Source organism: Planococcus citri, chromosome 5 (genome assembly GCF_950023065.1).
Source record: "Planococcus citri chromosome 5, ihPlaCitr1.1, whole genome shotgun sequence".
NCBI lineage: Eukaryota > Metazoa > Arthropoda > Insecta > Hemiptera > Pseudococcidae > Planococcus > Planococcus citri.
In genome coordinates, this window is record NC_088681.1 from 66,334,285 (window position 1) to 66,356,801 (window position 22,517).

Consider the following 22,517-nt stretch of genomic DNA (forward strand, 5'->3'; position numbering starts at 1 on the left):
AATTGCCAGTCAAGTTGGAACAATGTGCCAAACTGTTTGGAGTGCGAATAAGGGCAGGTTTGCTTACACGATGCACTATATCAAGTTGAATGTTCTGGACTTCATTAAGTACATATAGAGGTAATTGAATGATGCTCGGGAGAAATTTGAGTGTGATTTATTACTAGAGTAGGTATGCTACATAAATTAATTGATGCCAGAGGCGTGCTGAACGACGGTAAGTGGGTGTCTCACTAGTCACCACCCCAGCCTCAGACAAAAAAACGTTGGGAAAATAGGTGAGAATTTTTGGGAAAATTGGATTAGTAGGAAAATTTGGAAAAAGTTGGAAGTAAGTTGCTTGAGTTGGGAAAATCAAGAAATTACCAATTTCAATACGCTACGAAGTACTGCAGGTGAATTTAAAGTCGTTTTGGATCCTCCAGTGACTTTTTAAAAATTCCTAAAGCCTCCAGCAGATTTTTGAAACTTTTTTCACAAAATTTCATCAAACGGAGATGGAAAACTGAAATTTACTCTACGCTCCAATATTAACACCCTCTGAAGTCGAATTCAGGTGGGTTCAAGTCATTTTAGAGCCTCCAACTACTTTTTTTGAAAATTATTGGAGCCTCCAGCAGATTTTTGAAGCTTTAAATTTTCACAAAATTTCATCAAATGGAGATGTAAAGCTGAAATTTACTCACACTCCAATTTTAACAACCTCTGAAGATTACTTCAGGTGGTTTCAATTCATTTTAGAGCCTCCAGCGACTTTTTTGAAAATTACTGGAGCCTCCAGTAGATTTTTGAAACTTGAAATTTCCCTAACATTAATTTATCAAATGGAGTTGGCAAGCTGAAATTTACTTCGCAGACCACATGGTGGTTTCAAATGGTTTTGAAGCTTCCAGCTACTTTTAGGACATTTCAATTTTCCAAAAAACCATCATACAACCTTTCAAAAAGTTGCTGGAGGCTCCAAAACGACTTGAAATTCACCAGCAGTGAACTTCGTAGCGTATTGAAATTAGTTTGCAGAATGAATTTCTACTTTCCATCTTAGTTTGATGAAATTTTGGGGAAATTTCAAGTTTCAAAAATTTACTGGAGGCTCCAGTAGTTTTCAAAAAAGTCGTTGGGGGTTCTAAAATGACTTGAAATCTACCTGAAGTCGTTTTCAGAAGGTGTTAAAATTGGAGTGTAAAGTAAATTTCTGCTTTCCATCTCCATTTGATGAAATTTTGTGAAAATTTAAGTTTCAAAAATCTGCTGGAGGCTTCAGGAATTTTCAAAAAGTCGCTGGAGGCTTCAAAACGACTGGAAATTCACCTGCAGTACTTCGTAGCGTTTTGAAATTAGTTTTTAGAATACATTTTAGTTTTATAACTCCAATTTGATGGAATTTTGTGGGAATTTCGAATTTCAAAAATCGGCTGGAGGCTCCAGAACTGCTCAAAACGGGTTGAAACCGTTTCCAATCGATTTGGCATGTCGAAAATAAGGTATACCCCAAATGTCAGCTTTCTCGGTCAATTGGGTAAAATTTTGATTTTTTCCCTCATTTTTGGCGTAAATTCGATTTTTAAAAATTCACCAAAAATCGAAAAACGCTCTCTAGCACTTGAAATTTTGACAGGTGATAAATTTTTGCATGATCTTTCGATCTACCTTTGTAAAGTTTGAAAAAGTTCGTGCAAGTCCTATGTTAAAACGCAAAATCTGCGATTTCGGCTGACCTGTCAAATGGCCGCCATTTTGTGAGTAAGAGCAACTTTTTTTTGGGAAGTTTGCTCTAAAATGTTCCTTAGGATGTCCCCTTTAAGAAAAAAGTTGTCCCGGAGGATCGGCGGGGGGTGCAATTACTCCTATTGTTATATGCCGGGCTATTGAGCATTCGGTTAAACTGCTTGAAAATAATTTTTGACCCGATTTTACAGGTAGCTTTTTATGAGAATTTAGCCCAAAAACGTGAAATTTGCCAATTTTGCACCCTCTTGACCCAGTCTGACGGGGCTTTGGCGGCACATATGGGTCGGCGGGCCTATATATTCGGATTCAGCGCGAAAAATGCTATATTTAGGCACCAATTTTAGCCATCAGTTTTCTCAGCTGAAAGTTCAGAAAAATTGTGAACTTTCGAGCTTTCACTGAGCTTTGTGGATCGGCAGACTGAGTGTTTTCAAAATAGGGGTGTGTATACTAACTTTTGAGATCATCCCAGAGGCGTAGCCTGGGGGGTTTGGGGGTCTCGACCCCCCCCTTGAGCTCAGGGTCGCCGTTAAAATTTGACGATTAAAATTTCTCCACTGCATTTATGCATTCAAAAACGCTCATTTTTTAGACCCCTTGACGGGTTCATTAGTCAATTTGAGCTTAAAATTTTGAAATGAAAATCCAGAAACTTGAATTGATGCATCCCCGAACCAAAATAATGTTTCCAATTCCCAAAACTGGAATAAAAATTTATAAGAACAAAACTAAAACGAATCCAATCCCGAAATGAATAAATTTTGATCTCAAAACCAAAACCCAATCCCAAAATCGTTTCGGACCCACAGCTCTGGTAAAAATTTAACGTTATTGATGAATTTTGAAAATTTTCGGTATAAAAAGAGACCTATATGCCAACTTTTTTGAAAATTAATAGCACATTTTTGAAATATTTGGCCCTCGTTTTGCTCAAGCTAAGTACAGTTTCTCTATTTCTAAATTTCTGCACCCGTTCAAGGTAAAGGTACCTACCTAACTCTTAAAAATGTCGAATGGAATTACGAAATTGACTTCTTATAAAAAAAATTATAATTTACTGGGTAACTAGGTAAGTACATGGATTATAATTAATTTTCAAAAACCTCGGTCCTTGCTTCGCTCTGGCCTGTTGATTTTTCTTTTTCAAAATCAAACTTTCTGAAAATCTATTATTCAAACTCAAAAAAAAGTGCATGTAAATCCAAAAATAGACACCTCAAATCGAAAAAAAAATGTTTCCTTATTTCTGAAGACACGAAATTTCGAGAGTTTTTGCCCTCACACTTGAAGCCAAAACGATCAACTTCCTCTCATATAAAAAAAAAAAAAAAAAAAAAAAAAACATTGTCCTTTCACATATTAAAATGAGAATTTTCAAAAGCTTTTGCCCTAGCTACGCTCGAGCTAATTTCTTTTCTCTTCCTCGAATAATAAGATGGACCTTTCTCACAAAACCAACCCCCCCCCCCTCCAGATATGCTCCGGCTACGCCACTGGATCATCCCCAGCTTTGAGTTATTTCGGCCCAATCACAGTATAAGTATAGCTCTTGCCTCTTGGATAATAATTTATTGGTGAAGAGTGATTATTTTTGATTTAATTCGATCATTTAATAAAGTAAGTACCTACATCTTTCTTTTTTTCCAAAGACAATCGCGTACTCCCGTACAAAATTTCTAAATGAATGATGAGAACGAAATCTTATTTTTTTTTCAATCGTATGAATGAATGTAGGTACAATAATCAAAATTCAATGTATGTACTCGTAAATTGTAAGTAACAAACATGTACCGAAGATCTAGAATGTAGTTCAATTCAAAGGCGATAATTCAGTGTCCAGAACTGGAGGTTTTGATCGGCATTCCTTGTAATAGCTCAGCACGACATTGAATTTGACGAAAGAGACACCTGTAAAAATATTGAATGTTCAATTAAAGTAGATAGGTACCTATGTAAATAAATAAGTAAGCTACCTATGCTCTTAAATTCATGAAATGCTTGAAAATACGCGGTGTACGACATACCTATGTCTACACACTTCTGCCAAAAAGTATTTTTTCGAAGAAAAGGGACACGAAATTTGAATTTCAACTAGATTTCTTGTTTTGATTCTTCCAACCCCCTCCCCCCCTCACCGCCACCGGAGATATGAGTGTTCAAAGAGGGGGAAATTTTGAAAAAATCGTGATTTTTCTTTAACTTAGTCTAAAAATATTTCAAAAAAAAAAAAAAAACGAAGCCTCATCGTGGGAAAAAATTATTCATTCTTTAAAATAGGTAGGTAGGTAGCAGGTACCTAAAGATGGAAGCTGAAAATTTTTTTCTGAAACCTTTGATAGTTTTCCAAAGGAATAATTTTTCGACAATTTCGCGCGGTTTTCACTTCTAAGAATTCTCTACCTACTTTTAAAGAACATCAACGGATCAATATTGCATAAAAAAAAAACAAAAAAAAAAAGGGAAATGGAAATGGAAAAGTGAATTTTTCTTTTCAGAAGGTTTGATACAAAGCAAGTCAACATCAAGAAGGTAAGTTATCACGTATGGATACATTATATATAATGAACATACTAAAGAAGATGCCTAATATAAATTCGATCCATATTGTGTAGACATAGACAACGCCAAAGCCAGATAACAGCCCGTTATCGTTATAGAGAATAATTGGCACTACAAAAATTAAGAGTGTAAAAAATACCCAATTCAGCGACTCCACCACCAAGTAAATTATCTGCAAGACGGGTTTCTCCTGAAAAAAAAAAAAAATAAGTAAATAAATAAAAATGCATTGGTACTCGTAGGAGGATAAATGAAATATTTATTTACTTGATAAAAGGTATAGTGGTAGGTATTTCTATTGAAACGATTATGAATTACCTACCCTCATTACACCATAAAGACCAACGATTGAAAAACTCCAAACGATGTATGAATCAGCCACAATAAATGGGCGTATGTCTACTGCAACAACTGATTGATGCGATTCTACTGCGAACGTTTGGATTATCGAAAACACCATATCAAGCAGCTTCACGACTACGTAAGGTATCAGCAATAGGGGTTGATTCTTAATGAATAAAAATGCATTGGTACTCGTATGAAAATGAACGAGGCTTTTATTAAAATACATGTATCTAAGCTTATATAGGTAGAGCGGGAAAATAACGTGAAAAAGGGAGGGCGAAAAGGAAAAAATTAGCACATCAATTTTTTCTTCGGGGGTGAGTTCAGATGGACCCCCAGAACTACCAGAAAAAAACCGACCCTCCTAACCCTGCAGCTAATTTTTTTATGGGGCTAAAACCGGTTCCGATTCACGTTTTTTGCGATTTACTCCGAAAATATTAGGTTTACGAGAAAAACTACCATGACTAAAAATGTTTCCCTTCAAATTCTCGACAATTTGATACTACGCTCGATACCCATCCCTCAAGAGGTATGTCTAAAAATTCATGGGGTCCAACTGAAAACATTCTTGAAGAAAAAATGATGTGCCAATTTTTTCCTTGTTAAAACCGCTATTTGCTCGCTCTATTATACCTATGTACATAATTATATTTATATTTATAAATTCATAGTTACCTTTATTGCACCACAGAGAGCACCGATTACAGAACTTGACCACGCAATGAACACGACTTCGGGAATTGAATCATACAACCTTTGATAATATTCAGGATATTTACGATAGCCATGAGATACAAGATAATCTGGAAGTTCACTAACAACCTGATACAAAAAATATTTTCAATTTTTAAATTTGACGCCTCCAAATACTTAGGCTGTAAGCATCTCTTTATCTACATGTACTTTAACCGATACAAAATAATGAAAAATAGAAGAGCGATGACCACGATTCGGCGCAAAAATGGGAATGGCGTATTTTTAAATGCGTTTTCCACCCCTAAAAAACATGTTTTTTTCAACAAAAGAAATTGAAGTGGGCCGTGGTCAAAAATTGGAAAAACTTTCAGATGGGGGGGGGAGTAAAAAATGGATTCTGGTGGATCATTCCACGTCAATTAGACCAAGAAGTGGTGGTTTTTTTTTTTTTAATTTTTCCTGTGGGAAGACCTTCCAAAGGGATGACCAATGGCGCAAATCGCAGCCCTCTAGCTCATTTTTAAAGGCAGCCAGGGGGCAGGGGGTGTCAAAGTTTTAAGTGAACCTAAAACATCATCCATTTCAGCAGTGGATTACTCAATAACCATTGATACCTACCAAAATGGAACATTTTCCCAAAGTTAGAGGTTTGAATGACCTTTTGGTGATATCATAAAAATCAGTGTTTCCACTTTTTTTCGTACAAAAAATCAACTCAAAAAGTTTTGAAACGTAGTTTTCATATCGTTCCCGGCTCTCAAAAATTCTGAAAAAAATATATTATGGACAACTTTTCATGCTGAACAACATATTAAAAAATTGTGATGGTAACATGTTGCAAAGTTGATTTTAAAAAATTCAAAGTTTGCGACAAAATGCGATTTCCTAATTTAAAACATAAAAAAAAGTTTTGATAGGTGAAGTTGACCCATTTGACCCCTATGTTTACGTATCTGTTGAAAAAGTTGAAAACCCCGGTTCACTCAATGAAATGAACTCCTCACAAAGAAAGAGGTCAAAATAAGACAACTGAATAAATTTAAACTTTTTTTTGATGTTTGAAATTGAAAATTCAATTTTTTTGAATTTTGATTTTTTGTGAGGAGTTCATTTTATCGAGTAAAAGGGGTTTTTCAACTTTTTCGACAGATACGTAAAAATAGGGGTCAAATGGGTCAACTTCGCCTATCAGAACTTTTTTTCATGTTTTAAATCAAAAAATCAAATTTTTTTGCAAACTTTGAATTTTTTAAAATCAACTTTGCAACATGTTACGATCCAAATTTTTTATTATGTTGTTCAGCATGAAAAGTTGTCCATAATATACATATTTTTTTTCAGAATTTTTGAGAGCCGGAACGATATGAAAACTACGTTTCGAAACTTTTTGAGCTAATTTTTTCTACGAAAAAAAGTGGCAACACTGATTTTTATTATATCACCAAAAAGCTATTCAAAACCCCTAACTATGGGAAAATGTTCCATTTTGGTAGGTATGGCGGTTATCGAGTAATCCACTGCTGAAATGGATGATATTTTAGGTTCATTGAAAACTTTGACACCCCCTGGCTGCCTTTAAAAATGGGCTAGAGGGCTGCGATTTGCGCCATTGGTCACCCCTTCAAAAGGTCTATCCACAGGAAAAATTTTAAAAAAATCGCCGGACCCCTCTACCACTTCTTGGTCCAATTGACGTGGAAAGACCCTGGTGTAAAATTATTGTTTTTGCTAAACGAGGTATCGCTCCCATATGAATCGAACCCTCCGAACACGACCAATTTTATGCTACTCTCATCCATCTCATTCCAGACCATAACCCCCCACCACAATTTTTAATCCATATTTTAGATGTAGAACTATTTTCATAATGTTGCCTGTTGGTATCGTTTTGGCACGAATAGAGATCTCGAAACTTGATTAAAATGATGTCCAATTTGGTGCTACTCTGACCCATCCCCCTTTTACATTCTCAGCCCTTTCAAGGTTAAACTTGTCAACAGTCATTTTTTTACTTCTTTTCAGCGATGTTTGTATGATATGTCGTTGAGTTTTGGACTTCCGTTAAACGTGCTTTTAAAAATAATATTAGTAATAATACCTAATACAAGTAATTATTGTTAGAAGATTGATCGGAGATGGTAAAATATATTTTTTGGTTGAGCATACCTTAAACGAAATTTTTCGACATCGACATCAAGTTCATAAAATACCATTTAGAAAAATAAATAAATAAATAAATAAATACCACACAATACTTACCAAACTGATAATAAAAGTGGCCAAGGTGTCAGTTCTTAAGGAACATTCGAAACAACCAAAATTTTCTTTCGAAATTCTCGACATTTTCAACTGGTGGGTATCACGAACAGAAAGTACAAAATTATTCAGACAGAATTAAAGCTTGCACAAATAAAGTTAACGCAACGCGGTGCACGTTCCGAGATTCCATACAGGTAATGATCTACAATTTGCAACAGCTCTTGCCTACACCTATTATGCATTATGCCATTATAAAATGACATTTTTTCTAAATAATCACGTAGTACGTATTCGGTATTTCCTCGCTCTAAACTAATTGGAATAATGTCGCCGTTGATAAGTCTTACTTAGGTAATTTAATTGCATTAGTGTTGATGAACATTGAACAATATGATACCTAATTGTCGTCGAGGCGTCAACAAATATGCTGACGAAGAATTATTCGTCCACGTATTTATTATGTTTAGCACGCTTTTTATTTCACCTGGTGTAAGTGCATTTTCCATAGTTTTCCCGAAGAGTTTTTACATATGTAATATTATATTTTATTTGAATCGGTACCTATATGAGTAACACATTCTCGTAATATTTACAACTATGAACTAACACCGCATCCTTTGATCAAAGACTACAGCTACATACTTTTCTGTATCTCTTCATCTCCACCAAAGTCTACGTTGAATCCTTCACTTTGCTAAAATATTTTCATTTCATATAGCTTGGTATCTAAAAGACTGAATGGGGAGGAATGGTTATCTTCGTTGAATACCTCAAAAATACTCTGAATGTGGCCAAAACGGTTCCTCAAATCATTTATCTACGTAGTTGGGTAAAAATATGGGAATTCCTTTTTACAAGCATCCATAACCATGCTTTAGAGTGTTTTTTACAACTGATGTGTTTGTATGGAAAATCTTCAAAACGGCGTTCCTCTTTGATTTTTTTGAGGAACTCTCCATCTTTCTCTCGGCAAATACAAATTTATTCCGGGAAAGGACCATAAAAAGATAGCTTCTGGCATCTAGGACATAATTATTTTTGCTTCAAAGGGCATTTTTTCTGGCTATACGTTCTTTTTTGTGGATTTCCTCTTTCTTGGACTAGCTTTGCATTATGAATCTGAAAAATAAGACCAAATAATATGAATACTTCCCAGAAATCCTCTCCTATTTTTCCTTTTGAGAAAAATAAAACTGACATGCTTTTTCAATCTGTCCTTATTTCAGTCAGGTACAAATTTCAGTACAACCTAGATGCATATTCGCATGAACTATGAGCTGTAGGCTGCGTATAAGTAATTATAGTATGGTCCTACCTGTCTCGCGAGAAAATGAAATAAATGTGCGACACTTAACACTTACTATTCTATAGCTGTTAATTTAACAAATCAATCGACTGTAGATCTTGGGGTAGCAGTAAGTAATAGTCTACTGAGCAGTTGCAGCCCTTCATTTTTCAAAATTAATAAAGTTGCGTAGGTACATGTGGAATAATCTGAAATGGGATGAATAAACAAGCACTTTTTAAAATCTGATCATAAGTATAATATTAAAGTAGGTACCGCTTGAGAACAATTTAAAAATGAAATCTAAAGGTATACCTATAATGTTAAATGTATAGGTACACTTACTTATACCTACTTTATAACTCCGGTTTGGCACTGGAATGCTCAAAAATGTGCAGTTCCAGAGGGAGAGCACAAGATAAATACATGGTACTGTAGGTACTATGCTCATGTTCATGATGAGACTATAAGAAAACGAATAAACGTATGTAATTTGAATTCTTTCATGTTAATATAAAAATTTTCATTTATCTTTTTCGATAATTCTGTCAGTGTAATTGAATTTTCTTTGAAAAGTATATCTAATATGGCTATGATGTTCATACCATGCAAAAAATAACTTTGGTAGGTTAAATTTATTAGGGTCAAAAATGATGTAGGAAGCCTAATTGATTAATAAGAAATTATTTCCTTCAATAAAAATTATCTTCACGTCTGAGAATCCAGATAAAAGAATACCCCAAAAATTACCTTTTTGAATGCACAGACAGACTCGAATTTCTGACTAGAAAAAATACAATTTTCGAAGTTGTAGCGACCAAATTACATTTTTCAATCACTTTTGGGCAATTTTTCAAAAACATTGTGCAATTTTTCAAAAACATTGTGCAATTTTTCAAAAAATTTGGGTGCAAAAAACACTTTTTTCAGATGTGCAGAGCTGAAGACTCAGATTTTGTGGAGATAGAATTTCGCACATTTCGATATACTTTTACAAGCACATCTCCATGTATAGGTCATCACATGCGCTAGCTACCTACTAGAGACCTAGCAGTACCTAGCTTCTGAGAGCTTCATAGGTACCTGGCGACTTACCGCCTCGTTACCTACTTTTCGGACACTGAGTGTATTTACGTATTACCACACAGACATTTACCTTAAGGATATTTATCTTACGAAATAAGAAACATCTTCAGTTGTTATATGTATCATTTATTTATCAAGTACATAGTAACAACTTACTCAAGCTTATTATCATACTGGCCTGTACAGTATTATGAAAGGAGAGATAGCATTTCATGCTTCAGAAAGTGCAAACCACATCACCACATCCTGGACCCGAGTGCATCTGCACGACTCTATCAGTATAACTGGAACACAGATCATATTACAAAATAGATCACTTGATCGCAAGCTTCACCAGTTCATAATTCGAATTCGATATATAACTGGACTTGTGCTACTAATTTGACTATTAGATTTACCCAAATGTATGATATAGGTACAAGCCTATACCATCTCCAGAACACTGATAACCGATGTTATATCGCACCTCGGGAGTTATAAGGTCACATCTCAAAAACGTGAAATTTTACAGGAGAGTGATTTTCTTTTTTTTTTAAACTTGATTCATTATTTTCATCAACTTATAAGCAATTGTGAGGAATGAATAGCATGTCATTTTGAAGATTGGGTATCCTACCTTCTTTTAGCATAAGAATATTTTGAAAAATAAACTCTTAAAGAGGAAATATTTCAATGTTTGGAAAACATTTTGAGTTATAACCTTTCATAAAAAGTGATCTGGAGGCGAAAAAAAACGTCCAAAAAAAATTTCATGAAACCAAAATTGTAGAGAATTAAATTTCCAATCGACATAATGTCGTTAGTTTTTTTCTAGAGTGCTTAGTTTTTGAGTTTTTCTCAAAAAACTAAAATTTCAATATATATGCAAATTAATTTTCCTGAAAAATGTCCTATTTTAAAAATTTTTTGTTTTGGAACAAACCTACAAAAAATACACTCCTTGTGATTATTTTACATGTTAAAAACGTTAAAAACTATCGAAACTGTTTTCTGACACTTTGTATGTGCGAATTTTACTCAAAGAAAGAGGAGTTTTTTGAGATGTGACCTTATAACTCCAAACAACTTGAAATGTTGTAGAAATTTTGAGTTAGGCCCTTTGCATTTTTTACATGATCTAAGCAGCATACCCGACTCAAAGTGTTATTTTTGGTTGCAGGGGGTCATGCAAACCCCAAAAATGCAAAAACATCAAAATCAATTTTTTTTGAGATGTGACCTTGTTACTCCCGAGGTGCGATATCATCGGGAGTCACCAAATGACTGGTTTCTCTAGCGTATTTCTCACGATACGAAGTTGTGAGAGAATTAATCCGCTAGATGTCGTATTACGGAACTATTTCTAATGTTGACTAGAGGCAGAATGAATTTCTCTCGCTTACGCGACTGAAAATACATCACAATCTGTCTCTACAATTTGTGCCCAAACTTCAGGAAATAAGGCTCGTGATTAGAAAATATGATTTCCAAAATTGTAGCTGCCCAATCACATTTTTGAAAAAAAATTTGAAAATTTTGGGCCCACAAAATTTCATTTTGGATAAATTTTGACTGGATATCACTACCATAGTAGGTAAAAGCGATATTTTTGAGTGATTTAGACGTGGGTAACGTGTCATGGTGAAGAAAAACGATTTTCATTTGGGCTAATGAGTGAGCCTCTGTCTGTTTATTGTTAGCTACTTATATGTAAGTACATAAATAATAAATTAAATTCAAGTTATGATTGTGTTATATTTTCTCAGAACGTTGAATAATATTTACTTAAAATATTGACAGAATTTTTCGAATTGTTAGAAATTCGACCAAACTTACACTTAAGTACCTTTATATGTACAAACTGTCGTTAAAATTACTTCAAAGTAAGTTACCTATAGTATGTGAATCATTTTTGAATGTTATTTAAACTTCTTGTAAACACAAGAACTGGTGAAATTTTAGAGAAATTTGGCAAAAAAAAAAAAAATGTGTAAAAAAAGTATAAACATATTGTAATAAATCTGAGTAAAACATGTACCAAAGATATGGGATGGAGTTCAATTTGAAGTCGTTAATTCAGTGTCCAGAACCTGGCATTTTAATCGGTTTTTATTGTAATTAGCTCAGCACGACCATGAATTTGATGTAGAAGATGCCTGTAAAAATATTGAATGTTTATTGTTTAATTAAGTGCCTATCTACGTAAATAAGTAGGTAAGGTACTCTTGAGTAGATAATCTAAGCAATTAACAAAACACGTATGCCAAAAAGTATTCTTTCGGATCGCGGGGGAGGGGAGAGGTAGTGGGGAACACGAAATTTAAATTTCAACTTGATTTCTTGTTTTGACCTTTCCAACCCTCTACCTCAGAAAATAATTATGCGTGTTCTAAGAGGAGTCATTTTCGAAAAAATCGTAATTTTGTTCACTCTCGTGACTACCTAACTTTTCGAAAAAATGGCACCGTTCCAAAAAGTTGCATTTTGAGAATCTGCTATTTTTCAACTTGTGAAAAAATCCACTTTTCAACTCGTCACCCAAAAAATAGACACTCTCTAATCATCTTAGCTATAAAATCAAATGCCAGAAATCTTCATTCACATTAATTTCCTTTTGAGAAAATTTACGAACTGATAAGTTTTTATTCAATCTGTCCTATTTTCAGTGGATATGGTACACTTTTGCTTAATAGACTATGAGCTGTATAGGTGGGTAGCTAGCTAATGTACCTCGTGAGAAAATAAAATAAATGTGCAACACTTACTGCTTTACTGTAGGTGCTAATCTATCAGATTCGTAAGACCAAATGGTGTAAAACCCGGGGGAGGAGTAATACCGAGCCGTTTCAGCGCTTCATATTTAAATTGAAGCATGTTGGTCACCTCTTCCTCACCAGCAGTATTCTAAAATGGGATGAATAAACATCAACCACTTTTTAAACTTTAATCATAGCCTGATTTAATTAAAGTACCGCTTGAGAACAATTTAAAGATGAAATTTAAAGGTATATCTAGGTAAGTACTTACTTCATTACTCTTAATTAGCCCTTGAGTGCTCAAAAATATGCAGTTCCAGAAGGAGAGTAGTAAGAAAAAAACGTGATACGTGTTGATGTGCATGGTGATGAGGCTGTATAATAAATGAATACTTAAACGTATGTAATTTGAATTTTTACATGTTAGTGTAGTAGATCGCTATACTGTACCTAATTGGAAAGTTTTCATTTATCTTTTTTGATAATTCTGTCAGTGTAGAGTTCATACCATGCAAAAAGTAATTTTGATAGGTAAATAAATACGGTCGAAAATTGATGTGCCTAATTGATTAATACGAGATTATTTTCATTAATAAAAATAAAATTATCTATCTTCACGTTGGATTGGAATTTAGATCCTACCAGGTGGTAGAAATTTCGTAAATAATAGACTCATTGGTTAATAGGTATAATTAGGTATCTAGGTATACCTATAGCCGTAAAATAAGTTGAAAAAATAAGCTAAGGTTTCTCCTCAATTCATGAATGTGGATGATTCACAAATTATTCAAAAATCAATTAATCAAAATCAAATTTTAAATTATGTAAATATTCTTCACCTACGAATCATGATAAAAGAATACGTCATGGAAAAGGGGCCTTAGTCGACTTTTTTTTTTTTTGATTCTTACAATTCTAAATATATGTAAAATTGTTATTACCTATTTTTTAAAATAAATTCCACCATATTCGGTGAATATTGAAGTGTTCTTCCATGAAAAAAAAAGAATTGGAAAATGTTTGCTCATAGAAAAAAATTTCAAGTTTACTTAGGTATTTGAAGTTGTAAAAATCAGTGAAAAAAATTGACTAAGGCCCTTTTTCCATGACGCCCCTCACTCGTCGAAAATTCCACAGTCCATTCGCGAATGATTCACTGAATCAAGCAAACGGCTGTGGTAATTTTAATTTATCGACTTACTCGTCGTATGTTAATTCTGCAGATTTACACCCAAAATAAAATTGCCTAACCACAATCTTCCTATTTATCTTTTTACTCTCGCGAACCTAATCTAAACACTTCACTACAGTAAACCTACCCTTCACCCTTCATCCCTTAAACTGGTTTTCCGGGCCTTCCCCTACCCTCCCTGTACTTGTCCCATTCATTTCAATTTCTCAACTGAGAACGTGCCTTTCTTTCAACTGGTTTTCATTCTTTTTAGACCCATATCCGCGAGTTGCAAGTCCACGTGTTTTTTGGCTGATGGCCTATTAAGAATTTAGTAATTTTGTTGCAATATTAGTGAGTACTTAATCTTGTAAATTGATTCGTAAGTTATTTTCTTCATTTTATTGAATCACGTTTTGGCAAATTTTAGCATAGATAGGGAAATTCTGTTTGGATTAGTCTCGAGCCTTGATTATGTATTACACATAATCAAGGGTCTCGAGTTAGGCTAATAGGTACCTCAGGCATATTTGCTCTGAACAGAGTGAGCATGACGATGGCGATGAGAAACAATTGCATTTTCTCAGAATTTTTTTTGCATGTGTTTTGTTTGTGTGGGTAAATGTATTTCAGGTACATAGGGTAATAGTTTTGTTGTTGTTGTTGTTGTCTTCTGTGTTGTGCTAGGGATGAATATATGTTACCTTGGTTACATTGATCATAACCCTCTATGAACTGATTATTATGGTCAATGGTCAGAAGCTGCCACGACAGCCACTTCTGCTGCATGCATTCTCCAGCAACATGTTGCCCGTTGTGTTTACACACTGGGTGGATTTTTATTCAACCACCTTACTGTGAAACAGAACTGGGGGGAGGGGGATAGACCATTGTTCATTAATGATGTCTTGCTTGCCGGTGCTCCGTAAATATGTTGTTGCAAAAATGCATTGAATTGTTTTTCTCTCTCTCTCACTTTCTCTTATGCATTAAACATTTATTTCACAAAATTTGAACCTTTTGCTCAGTGGTGGACTGATCAACAAGTCTACCTTTCGGCCAAAAATAGCTAAAAATCTCACTTTCTGTCAAAATTTCTAAATAGCCTCGTTTCTTGCCAAAAATTGTCACTTTTTGCTAAAAAAAATTCAAGAAGTATTCATTGCCCTTTCTAAAAATTACCAAAAAATCCCGATTTTTGGCCTTAAAGAAATAAGTACCAATTAGGCATTGACCAAAAAATTTCTTTCACTTTTCAACACAGATTGCGAAAAAGTACTATTTTTTTGGCCAATTATTGCCAAAAATTCGTGCCTTACCCTAAAAATAGTCAGTCTTGTTCTTTGCTAAAAATTGTAAAAAAAAATTTCCCAAAAATTGTCCAAAACTTCAAAAGCCTTTTTTACATAAAATTGCCACAAGTTGCAAAGTGAAAAATCTCACTTTTCGAAAAAAAAATGCAAAAAAATGTACACACCTAATTAGGTAATTTCTTATTTTCAAAAATTGCTGATTTTTACTAAAATTATCACATTTTTGCTTTAAAATTTTTTTCCTTTAAAAGCCAGAAATTGCCAAAGTAGGTATTTCTTTTTTCCAATAATTCTCACAAATGTTCTTCTTTTTCCCAGAATTGTTGAAACCATGCTTTTTGACAAAACTTGTAAAAAAATCCTCACTTTTTAACACCATTTCTAAAAATAGTCTTTTCAACAAAATTTTGAGTTTTTATTTTATTATTATTTTTTAAACATTGTCCAAATGTATTGCTTTTTTGCTAGAACCTGTCAGAAAACCATTCTTTTATTAAAATTGTCAGTCTCGTTTTCTGACTTTGCTATACCAAAAAATTGTAAAAAATCTCGATTTTTCATCAAAAGTTTCGAAACAGTTCAACTTTTCAAAATTGAATATATTTCAATTTTTTGTATTTTTTTTTTATTTGTATTAAAATGTTTTGTTCACATTTTGTCATTTTTTTGGCTATGGTACCTACTTTTTAATTACTTTCCAATTACTTTTTGGTTACTTTTTCGAGCATTTTCGATTAGAAAATTGAGGAAAAATCGAGTACGAGCCCTACCCTAGCTTCACTCAACTCTGTTGACTTTTCATTTTCAAAATTAAAATTTTTAAAAACTCATCATTCTAATTTTAAAATTTTGGATCAAAGAAAATAAACAAATTGTTTTCAAATATTGTTTTTACCTCCTTAAACTGAATTTTTGAAAGCTTTTGCTTTTGCTGTGGGCCAATTCTCATCTTTCAACCGAAAAAATCCCAATTTGAAGCTTCCAAAAATTCAAAAATGACATAATAACAATTTTCTAATGAACCCATCTTGGTGTAAGTTGACTTATTTTTGCAAAAGTGAATAAAAAAATTTAAAAAACAATTGTCTTACAACTCGCTTATAAGCATCCAAACCTAAGAAAAAAACGGTAGGAGAAAGATTCGTTGGGGGGCGGGGGGCTAAAATTTTGCGAGCCCCATTCGGTGCATCCGCCAGGGGCCTCCAACTGAACCCGCGAATTAATTTTGACATTTCCATAGGTACCTTCGACTGTGAAGTAGCACCCTCAAAAGTGTTTGAAAATTTTGCGTTTTTTTGAAAGAAACTGACTTGGAAAATTTTTGGAATCACGAAAGTTTTTTGATTCACGAAAATAAGTTGAAACCTTGATTGACTTCGGTGTGACGTCATACAAAGAGTTTTTTTTCACTTTTGAAAGATGAATGATTGATGATGAGATGAGATGAGAGAGGTTGATGAGATTTTGTTGAATGAGACCATTTTGAAACCACTTCTGTAAAATTGTCTATTTTCTCAAAAATAAACAGTGGTCCCCCTTCAGGGTTGGTTCTCTACATGTAGACTATCTTTGTCTACATAGTCTACGTTTGTCGCGTAATCTATGTAAACTTCATTTAAAGTAGACTTCTCATAGACTACGTGTAAGGTATGTCAACTTCGAAGTTGTGTATTCCCAAATGATCTCCCTTCATGCCAAAAATTGTCGTTTTTTTGCGAAAAATCACCCTCACTTTTTAACTGAAAAGTTGAAGAAAAAAATCTTGTATTTTCGAGAAAGATTGTGAAAAAATATAATTTTCTTACAAATAATTGACGATATCTAGTTCTGCTGAAATTGTCAGGTTTGCTTTTTTCAAGTTTTTTCCTTTCCAAAAGTTGTCAAAAATAAAGTACTCGCATTTTTTTTCAAAAATTGATGAAAATTCTTGTATTTTCAGCCAAATTATTGCCAAAAACTTTGAAAAGCCTCACTTTTTTCTAAAAATTGTTCTAAAGTTTCATTTTTTCACCCAAGAAATGCAAAAAAATCTCGTTTTTTGGGAAAACTTGGGAAAATATTGCTAAAGATTTTCACTTTTTTTCAAGAATTACCTATCCAAAAGTCGTTTTTCCTCCAAAAATTGCCAAAAACTGAAAAGTATTGCTTTTTGTCAAGTAGGTAAGTATCTATGTTTTTTCACACATATTCTCAAAAATCTAGTTTTTGGATGTTTTTTGAATCTCGTTCTTGAACACTTTTTGGATTTTAAACACAAATTTTTAAAATCTTCCGGCCAAAATCCATGTAAAAAAGGCTTCATTCTAAAACAGAAAACAGTTTTACTTTGTCGTTTACATAGTTTACATAGTCTACAATGTCTACAGTAACGTTGTTTACACGTAGACAAAGCATGTAAAGTAGACTATATAGTCTTCTTGGCAACCCTGTCCCCCTTAATTAAACTCTGAAAATCCAAACAAAGTTCAGACTACAGAAAATGAAAAATTCATCATTATTCATTATTTTCGTGCATTTTCATTTAGTTGATTCAAAAAATTTTTCAAATAAAAAACGAACGAATTTATGAGAAAAAATCCCGGTAAAAAAATACCAATGGTTTCAAAATACCATAGGGGATTTTATTCATCTCAAATTTCATAGAAGCAATGGCAATAAAAACCATCAACTTCTCTATGACTTGAAAGAATTTACAATTGACCCTAATAATTTTGATATAAGACTCCAGCACTACACTAATGAAACTTGGAATTGTAAACTATTTTTAAAAAATAAAAAAATTAAGTATTAAAAACCCTAATTCACCGAAATTTTTTTAATAGTCCGGCATATGACAATAGGAGTAATTGCACCCCCCCCCCGCCGATCCACCGGGACAACTTTTTTCTTAAAGGGGACATCCTAAGGAACATTTTAAAGCAAAGTTGCCAAAAAAAAAGTTGGCCTTACTTACAAAATGGCGGCCATTTCGATTGACAGGTCAGCCGAAATCGCTGATTTTGCGTTTTAACATAAGACTTGCACGAACTTTTTCAAACTTTACAAAGGTAGATCGAAAGATCATGCAAAAATTTATCACCTGTCAAAATTTCAAGTGCTAAAGTGCGTTTTTCGATTTTTGGTGAATTTTTGAAAATCGAATTTAGGCCAAAAATGAGGGGAAAAATCAAAATTTTACCAAATTGACTAAGAAAGCTGAAATTTGGGATATAGCCTATTTACGACACGCCAAATCGATTGGAAACGGTTCCAACCCGTTTTGAGCAATTCTAGAGCATCCAGCAAATTTTTGAAACTCGAAATTCCCATAAAATTCCATCAAATTGGAGTTGTAAAGCTAAAGTTTATTCTAAAAACTAATTTCAATACGCTACGAAGTATTGCAGGCGAATTTCAAGTCGTTTTGGAGCCTCCAGCGACTTTATGAAAATTCCTGAAACCTCCAGCAGATTTTTGAAACTTTGAATTTTCACAAAATGTCATCAAATGGAGATGGAAAGCTGAAATTTACCCTACACTCCATTTTTAACACCCTCTGAAGACGACTTCAAGTAGGTTCAAGTAATTTTAGGGCCTCCAGCAGATTTTTTTCACTTGAAATTTCCCCAACATTAATTTATCAAATGGAGTTGGCAAGCTGAAATTTACTTCGCGGACTACATGGTGGTTTCAAATGGTTTTGAAGCTTCCAGCTACTTTTAGGAAATTTCAATTTTCCAAAAAAACGTCATACAACCTTTCAAAAAGTTGCTGCAGGCTCCAAAACGACTTGAAATTCACCAGCAGTCAACTTCGTAGCGTAAAAAGTTGCTGGAGGCCCTAAAATTACTTGAACCTACCTGAAGTCGTCTTCAGAGGGTGTTAAAAATGGAGTGTAGGGTAAATTTCAGCTTTCCATCACCATTTGATGACATTTTGTGAAAATTCAAAGTTTCAAAAATCTGCTGGAGGTTTCAGGAATTTTCAAAATGCCGCAGGAGGCTCCAAAACGACTTGAAATTCACCAGCAGTACTTCGTAACGTATTGAAATTAGTTTCTAGAATAAATTTCAGCTTTACAACTTCAATTTGATGGAATTTTGCGGGAATTTCTTGCTTAAAAAATCTGCCGGCGGCTCCAGAACTGCTCAAAATGAGTGGAAACCGTTTCCAATCGATTTGGCATGTCGACAATAGGGTAGGTATATTCCAAATTTAAGCGTTCTTAGTCAATTTGGTAAAATTTTGATTTTTTCCCTCATTTTTGGCCAAAATGGGATTTTCAAAAATTCACCAAAAATCGAAAAACGCACTTTAGCACTTGAAATTTTGACAGGTGATAAATTTTTGCATGATCTTTCGATCTACCTTTGTAAAGTTTGAAAAAATTCGTGCAAGTCCTATGTTAAAACGCAAAATCAGTGATTTTGGCTGACCTGTCAATCAAAATGGCCGCCATTTTGTAAGTAAGGCCAACTTTTTTTTTGGCAACTTTGCTTTAAAATGTTCCTTAGGATGTCCCCTTTAAGAAAAAAGTTGTCCCGGAGGATCGGCGGGGGGGGGGGTGCAATTACTTCTATTGCCATATGCCGGACTATAAGGGTACCAGTAAAGGGCTGGAGAAATACAAATTTCAAATTTGGGTTCCGGTTAGGGGTTCCAGTTCCAATTTTTTTTTAAATTTTGGTTCATGGTTATTGGATGAAAATTCCGATTTGCATCCCTGGTAAAATTTCCTTTATTATAGTAAGATAAAAAAAATTATGAGGTTCTCGAGATGGATTTTGAGTAAATATCAAAATTCTGAAATTATCCACTTGGAAATTTTTTATCCATTCTCCTGCGTATGGCCAAATGCAAGAGTGGGTATTTTTATTCAAGTAAATTATTGAAATTAACTTCATTCCTTACGTATGATTTCAGATTCAAAGTAAAGCTGAACCGATGGTCAGAAAGTTAGAAATGGATGAAATAATATTCGGCGTGTATGATGTTATTAATCCGACTCCAGCATCGCTACAAGAACTGTCAGCTATTTCTGTTAGCTTGGAAATATGGCGCAATGAATTGCGTATTAATCGCAAGATTCGAAGAAGTTTTTCTCCAAGATACCATCCTATCTCCATAAAAACAGTGCTCCCAGATTTACCGTCCCTAATTTATATAATAATTAATCAATATATCGCGAGATTTGGAGCTTCGTTGGATGACTGGTCGATGCAGCATCATCACAAAATATTCAATCTTCTGTACACTGACATGTTTGACAACGTTTTGAATTACTTCGATGATTTTGTATGCGATTTCAACGGCGAAATTAATTATACCAGAACTGCCGAACGTATGATGCATTGTAATGAACTTAGCGAGACCGATAAATTCATCATAGCTTGTACATACTTTTTTGAAAACGATATTAGACGAATTTGGCCGTCTGTACACGAAAAAATAAACTCAACTTTTATAATTTTTGACAGAAGCCCGCAATTTTCTTACTGGGTTCACTGTTTGGAGACAGAATGGAATATGAGAATTCATCGTGTGTGTCAATGGCAAATGATGATGATCACACCTATTGGCGACACTATTGGTGAAACTGTGTTTCTACATTGCATGCCTTATAATAGACCATCAGCTGAATACATTTGGAATCGTATACCCTCGCCAAGGCGAATACGATTTGCGATAAGACTATTTAGGCACAATGTAGACTCATTTATTAGGTTCATCTTACCAAAACTGGACGAGAAACAGCTCGCTGCATTTATCAACGAGACAGGCAGTGAGTTGACAGATGCCTTGTTGAAATATCATTCAGCACATTCCCATGTTGAAGAGGTAGAAAGAAGAAGGAAATTAATGGAAATGGATATGAAAATTGATGCTAAGGAGTGTCAAGCAAAATCACCCGTTATTGAGAAATCAATGGGAATGGATAAGAAAATTGATGCTAAGAAATGTCAAGCAAAATCACCCGTTATTAAGAAATCAATGGGAATGAATGAATTTCATAATATGCTCGCAGCAGGCATAGTCATTTGCACTATACTAATATCAGACATTATATCGTGCTTCAAGGCTAAATAGAGATGCGCCTAAATTAGTTAATTTTAACTAAAAAGTATTATACGATACTAAAAATTTCAGCTCCAGAAGTTTGTTTCAATCCATGCTTCAAGCCTTTCTTTGTTTTATTACGATTAACATATCAGAGCGCAACATACTCGTAAGAACATTTGTACCTACCTATGTTTTAAGTGTACCTATTTGTCTATTTTTAAAGAAGAATATTTTGAATAATTTAAACTCTTATTTTTTCGGTTTTCCAACTGCATTTGATAATAGTTTTATGGGAATTTCAAGTTTCAAAAATCTGCTGAAGGCATCAAAACTGCTCAAAACGGTTTGAAACAGTTTTCAATCGATTTGGCAGGTCGAGAAAATTTCAGGCGAAAAGTTGAAAATTTTCGGGAAAAAATTGAGTGAGTTGGAAAAAGTTGGGAAATTTGGGGAAGTTGGGAAGAAATTGTGTAAGCAAGGAAAATCAAAGAATTGCCAAAAACCATGGGTTTTTACTTCTCGAATCACCTACAAAAATTTACAAGTTTTCGCGGTTCACTCGGACTAGATCAAAGTTGGAGAGCAGAAAAATTGACTTCTCTCATCAGAAATAAACTTGTTCAACTTGTAATCCCCCCCCCATCTCTCCAAGGTATTCTAGTCATAATAGCCAGAAAGTGCCAACTTCTGATGAAAAAAGTGCGAAATTTCATTAAAAAATACCAAAAAAAACAAAATGTTGATGTTAAAACTTTTGTATACTTATTGAAAATGATTTTTTTGTGTATTTTCTGAACAAACATTTTTTGTTCTATTTTTGAATGAAAAAAATTACAAATTTTGGATTTTGGATTTCAGTTACAACCTCGCAATAGAACAATTCAAATTTTTTGTCAAGTGAAAAATCACCGTTTTTGAACATTTAAAACTATTCAAAAATTGTTGTTTCCAATTCGCCCTTCCAAGATTTGTGTGGGAACTTCTTGAGGTGTCCGCCTCCGATTTGAACGGGACCGCGATTTTTGTAAAGAGCATGTTTTAAAACCCCCAAATCCAAATTTTCAGCTGCCCAAGTTCATTTTTTGATTTTTGGCGCGCGAATTTTTGAAAATCCAAAATTGATTATTTTGGTGATTTACGCTTTTTTTTAAAAAAGTACGTACTTGATAAGTAAAAATGTTCAAAATAAGTCCTAAAACTTATATTAACCCCCCAAATCCAAATTTCGCCATTTCCAGCCATTCTGGAGGCTCCAGCGCGATTTTTCAATTTCTCCAGAATTTTCAATTTGCTCC

At 33.9% G+C, this 22,517-nt stretch overlaps 2 protein-coding genes and 1 long non-coding RNA gene across 5 annotated transcripts; 1 reads left to right on the top strand and 2 right to left on the bottom strand.

Annotated features, from left to right (window-relative positions):
• Positions 1 to 3,416: 3,416 nt before the first annotated feature.
• LOC135847910 (uncharacterized) lies at positions 3,417 to 9,362 on the bottom strand. 2 transcript variants are annotated; one of them, XM_065367646.1, is made up of 7 exons: positions 9,234 to 9,362; positions 8,955 to 9,087; positions 7,594 to 8,712; positions 5,314 to 5,460; positions 4,613 to 4,798; positions 4,303 to 4,480; positions 3,417 to 3,639 (listed from the first exon to the last, which is right to left on the bottom strand). In XM_065367646.1, the coding sequence occupies exons 3-7, from the start codon at positions 7,675 to 7,677 to the stop codon at positions 3,542 to 3,544; spliced, it is 693 nt and encodes a 230-aa protein (XP_065223718.1). In that variant the 5' UTR covers positions 7,678 to 8,712; positions 8,955 to 9,087; positions 9,234 to 9,362; the 3' UTR covers positions 3,417 to 3,541. The 2 variants fall into 2 exon arrangements, with proteins under 2 accessions (XP_065223718.1, XP_065223719.1); XM_065367647.1 differs by lacking the exons at positions 8,955 to 9,087; positions 9,234 to 9,362 and having other exon boundaries at positions 4,430 to 4,480; positions 7,594 to 7,960.
• Positions 9,363 to 11,678: 2,316 nt separating this feature from the next.
• On the bottom strand, positions 11,679 to 13,130 carry LOC135848466 (uncharacterized). The gene is made up of 3 exons (XR_010559353.1): positions 12,971 to 13,130; positions 12,709 to 12,847; positions 11,679 to 12,099 (listed from the first exon to the last, which is right to left on the bottom strand). It is a non-coding gene; the product is annotated as an uncharacterized LOC135848466 (long non-coding RNA).
• Positions 13,131 to 14,119: 989 nt separating this feature from the next.
• Positions 14,120 to 21,459, top strand: LOC135848745 (uncharacterized). Of its 2 annotated transcripts, none has more exons than XM_065368724.1 (2): positions 14,120 to 14,224; positions 20,086 to 21,459. In XM_065368724.1, exon 2 carries the CDS (start codon positions 20,107 to 20,109, stop codon positions 21,247 to 21,249), a length of 1,143 nt encoding a protein of 380 aa, XP_065224796.1. In that variant the 5' UTR covers positions 14,120 to 14,224; positions 20,086 to 20,106; the 3' UTR covers positions 21,250 to 21,459. The 2 variants fall into 2 exon arrangements, with proteins under 2 accessions (XP_065224796.1, XP_065224797.1); XM_065368725.1 differs by having other exon boundaries at positions 14,144 to 14,252.
• The last annotated feature ends 1,058 nt before the right edge of the window (positions 21,460 to 22,517 follow it).

Excerpts from the sequence above, each read along its gene's own strand:
- LOC135847910 (XM_065367646.1), bottom strand. The coding sequence starts at position 7,677 with ATGTCGAGAATTTCGAAAGAAAATTTTGGTTGTTTCGAATGTTCCTTA. Across the intron at positions 4,799-5,313 it reads CTCTCTGTGGTGCAATAAAG|AATCAACCCCTATTGCTGAT; the intron begins GTAACTATGAAT and ends TTATTCATTAAG. Across the intron at positions 3,640-4,302 it reads TATATTAGGCATCTTCTTTA|GTGTCTCTTTCGTCAAATTC; the intron begins GTATGTTCATTA and ends ATATTTTTACAG.
- LOC135848745 (XM_065368724.1), top strand. The coding sequence starts at position 20,107 with ATGGTCAGAAAGTTAGAAATGGATGAAATAATATTCGGCGTGTATGAT.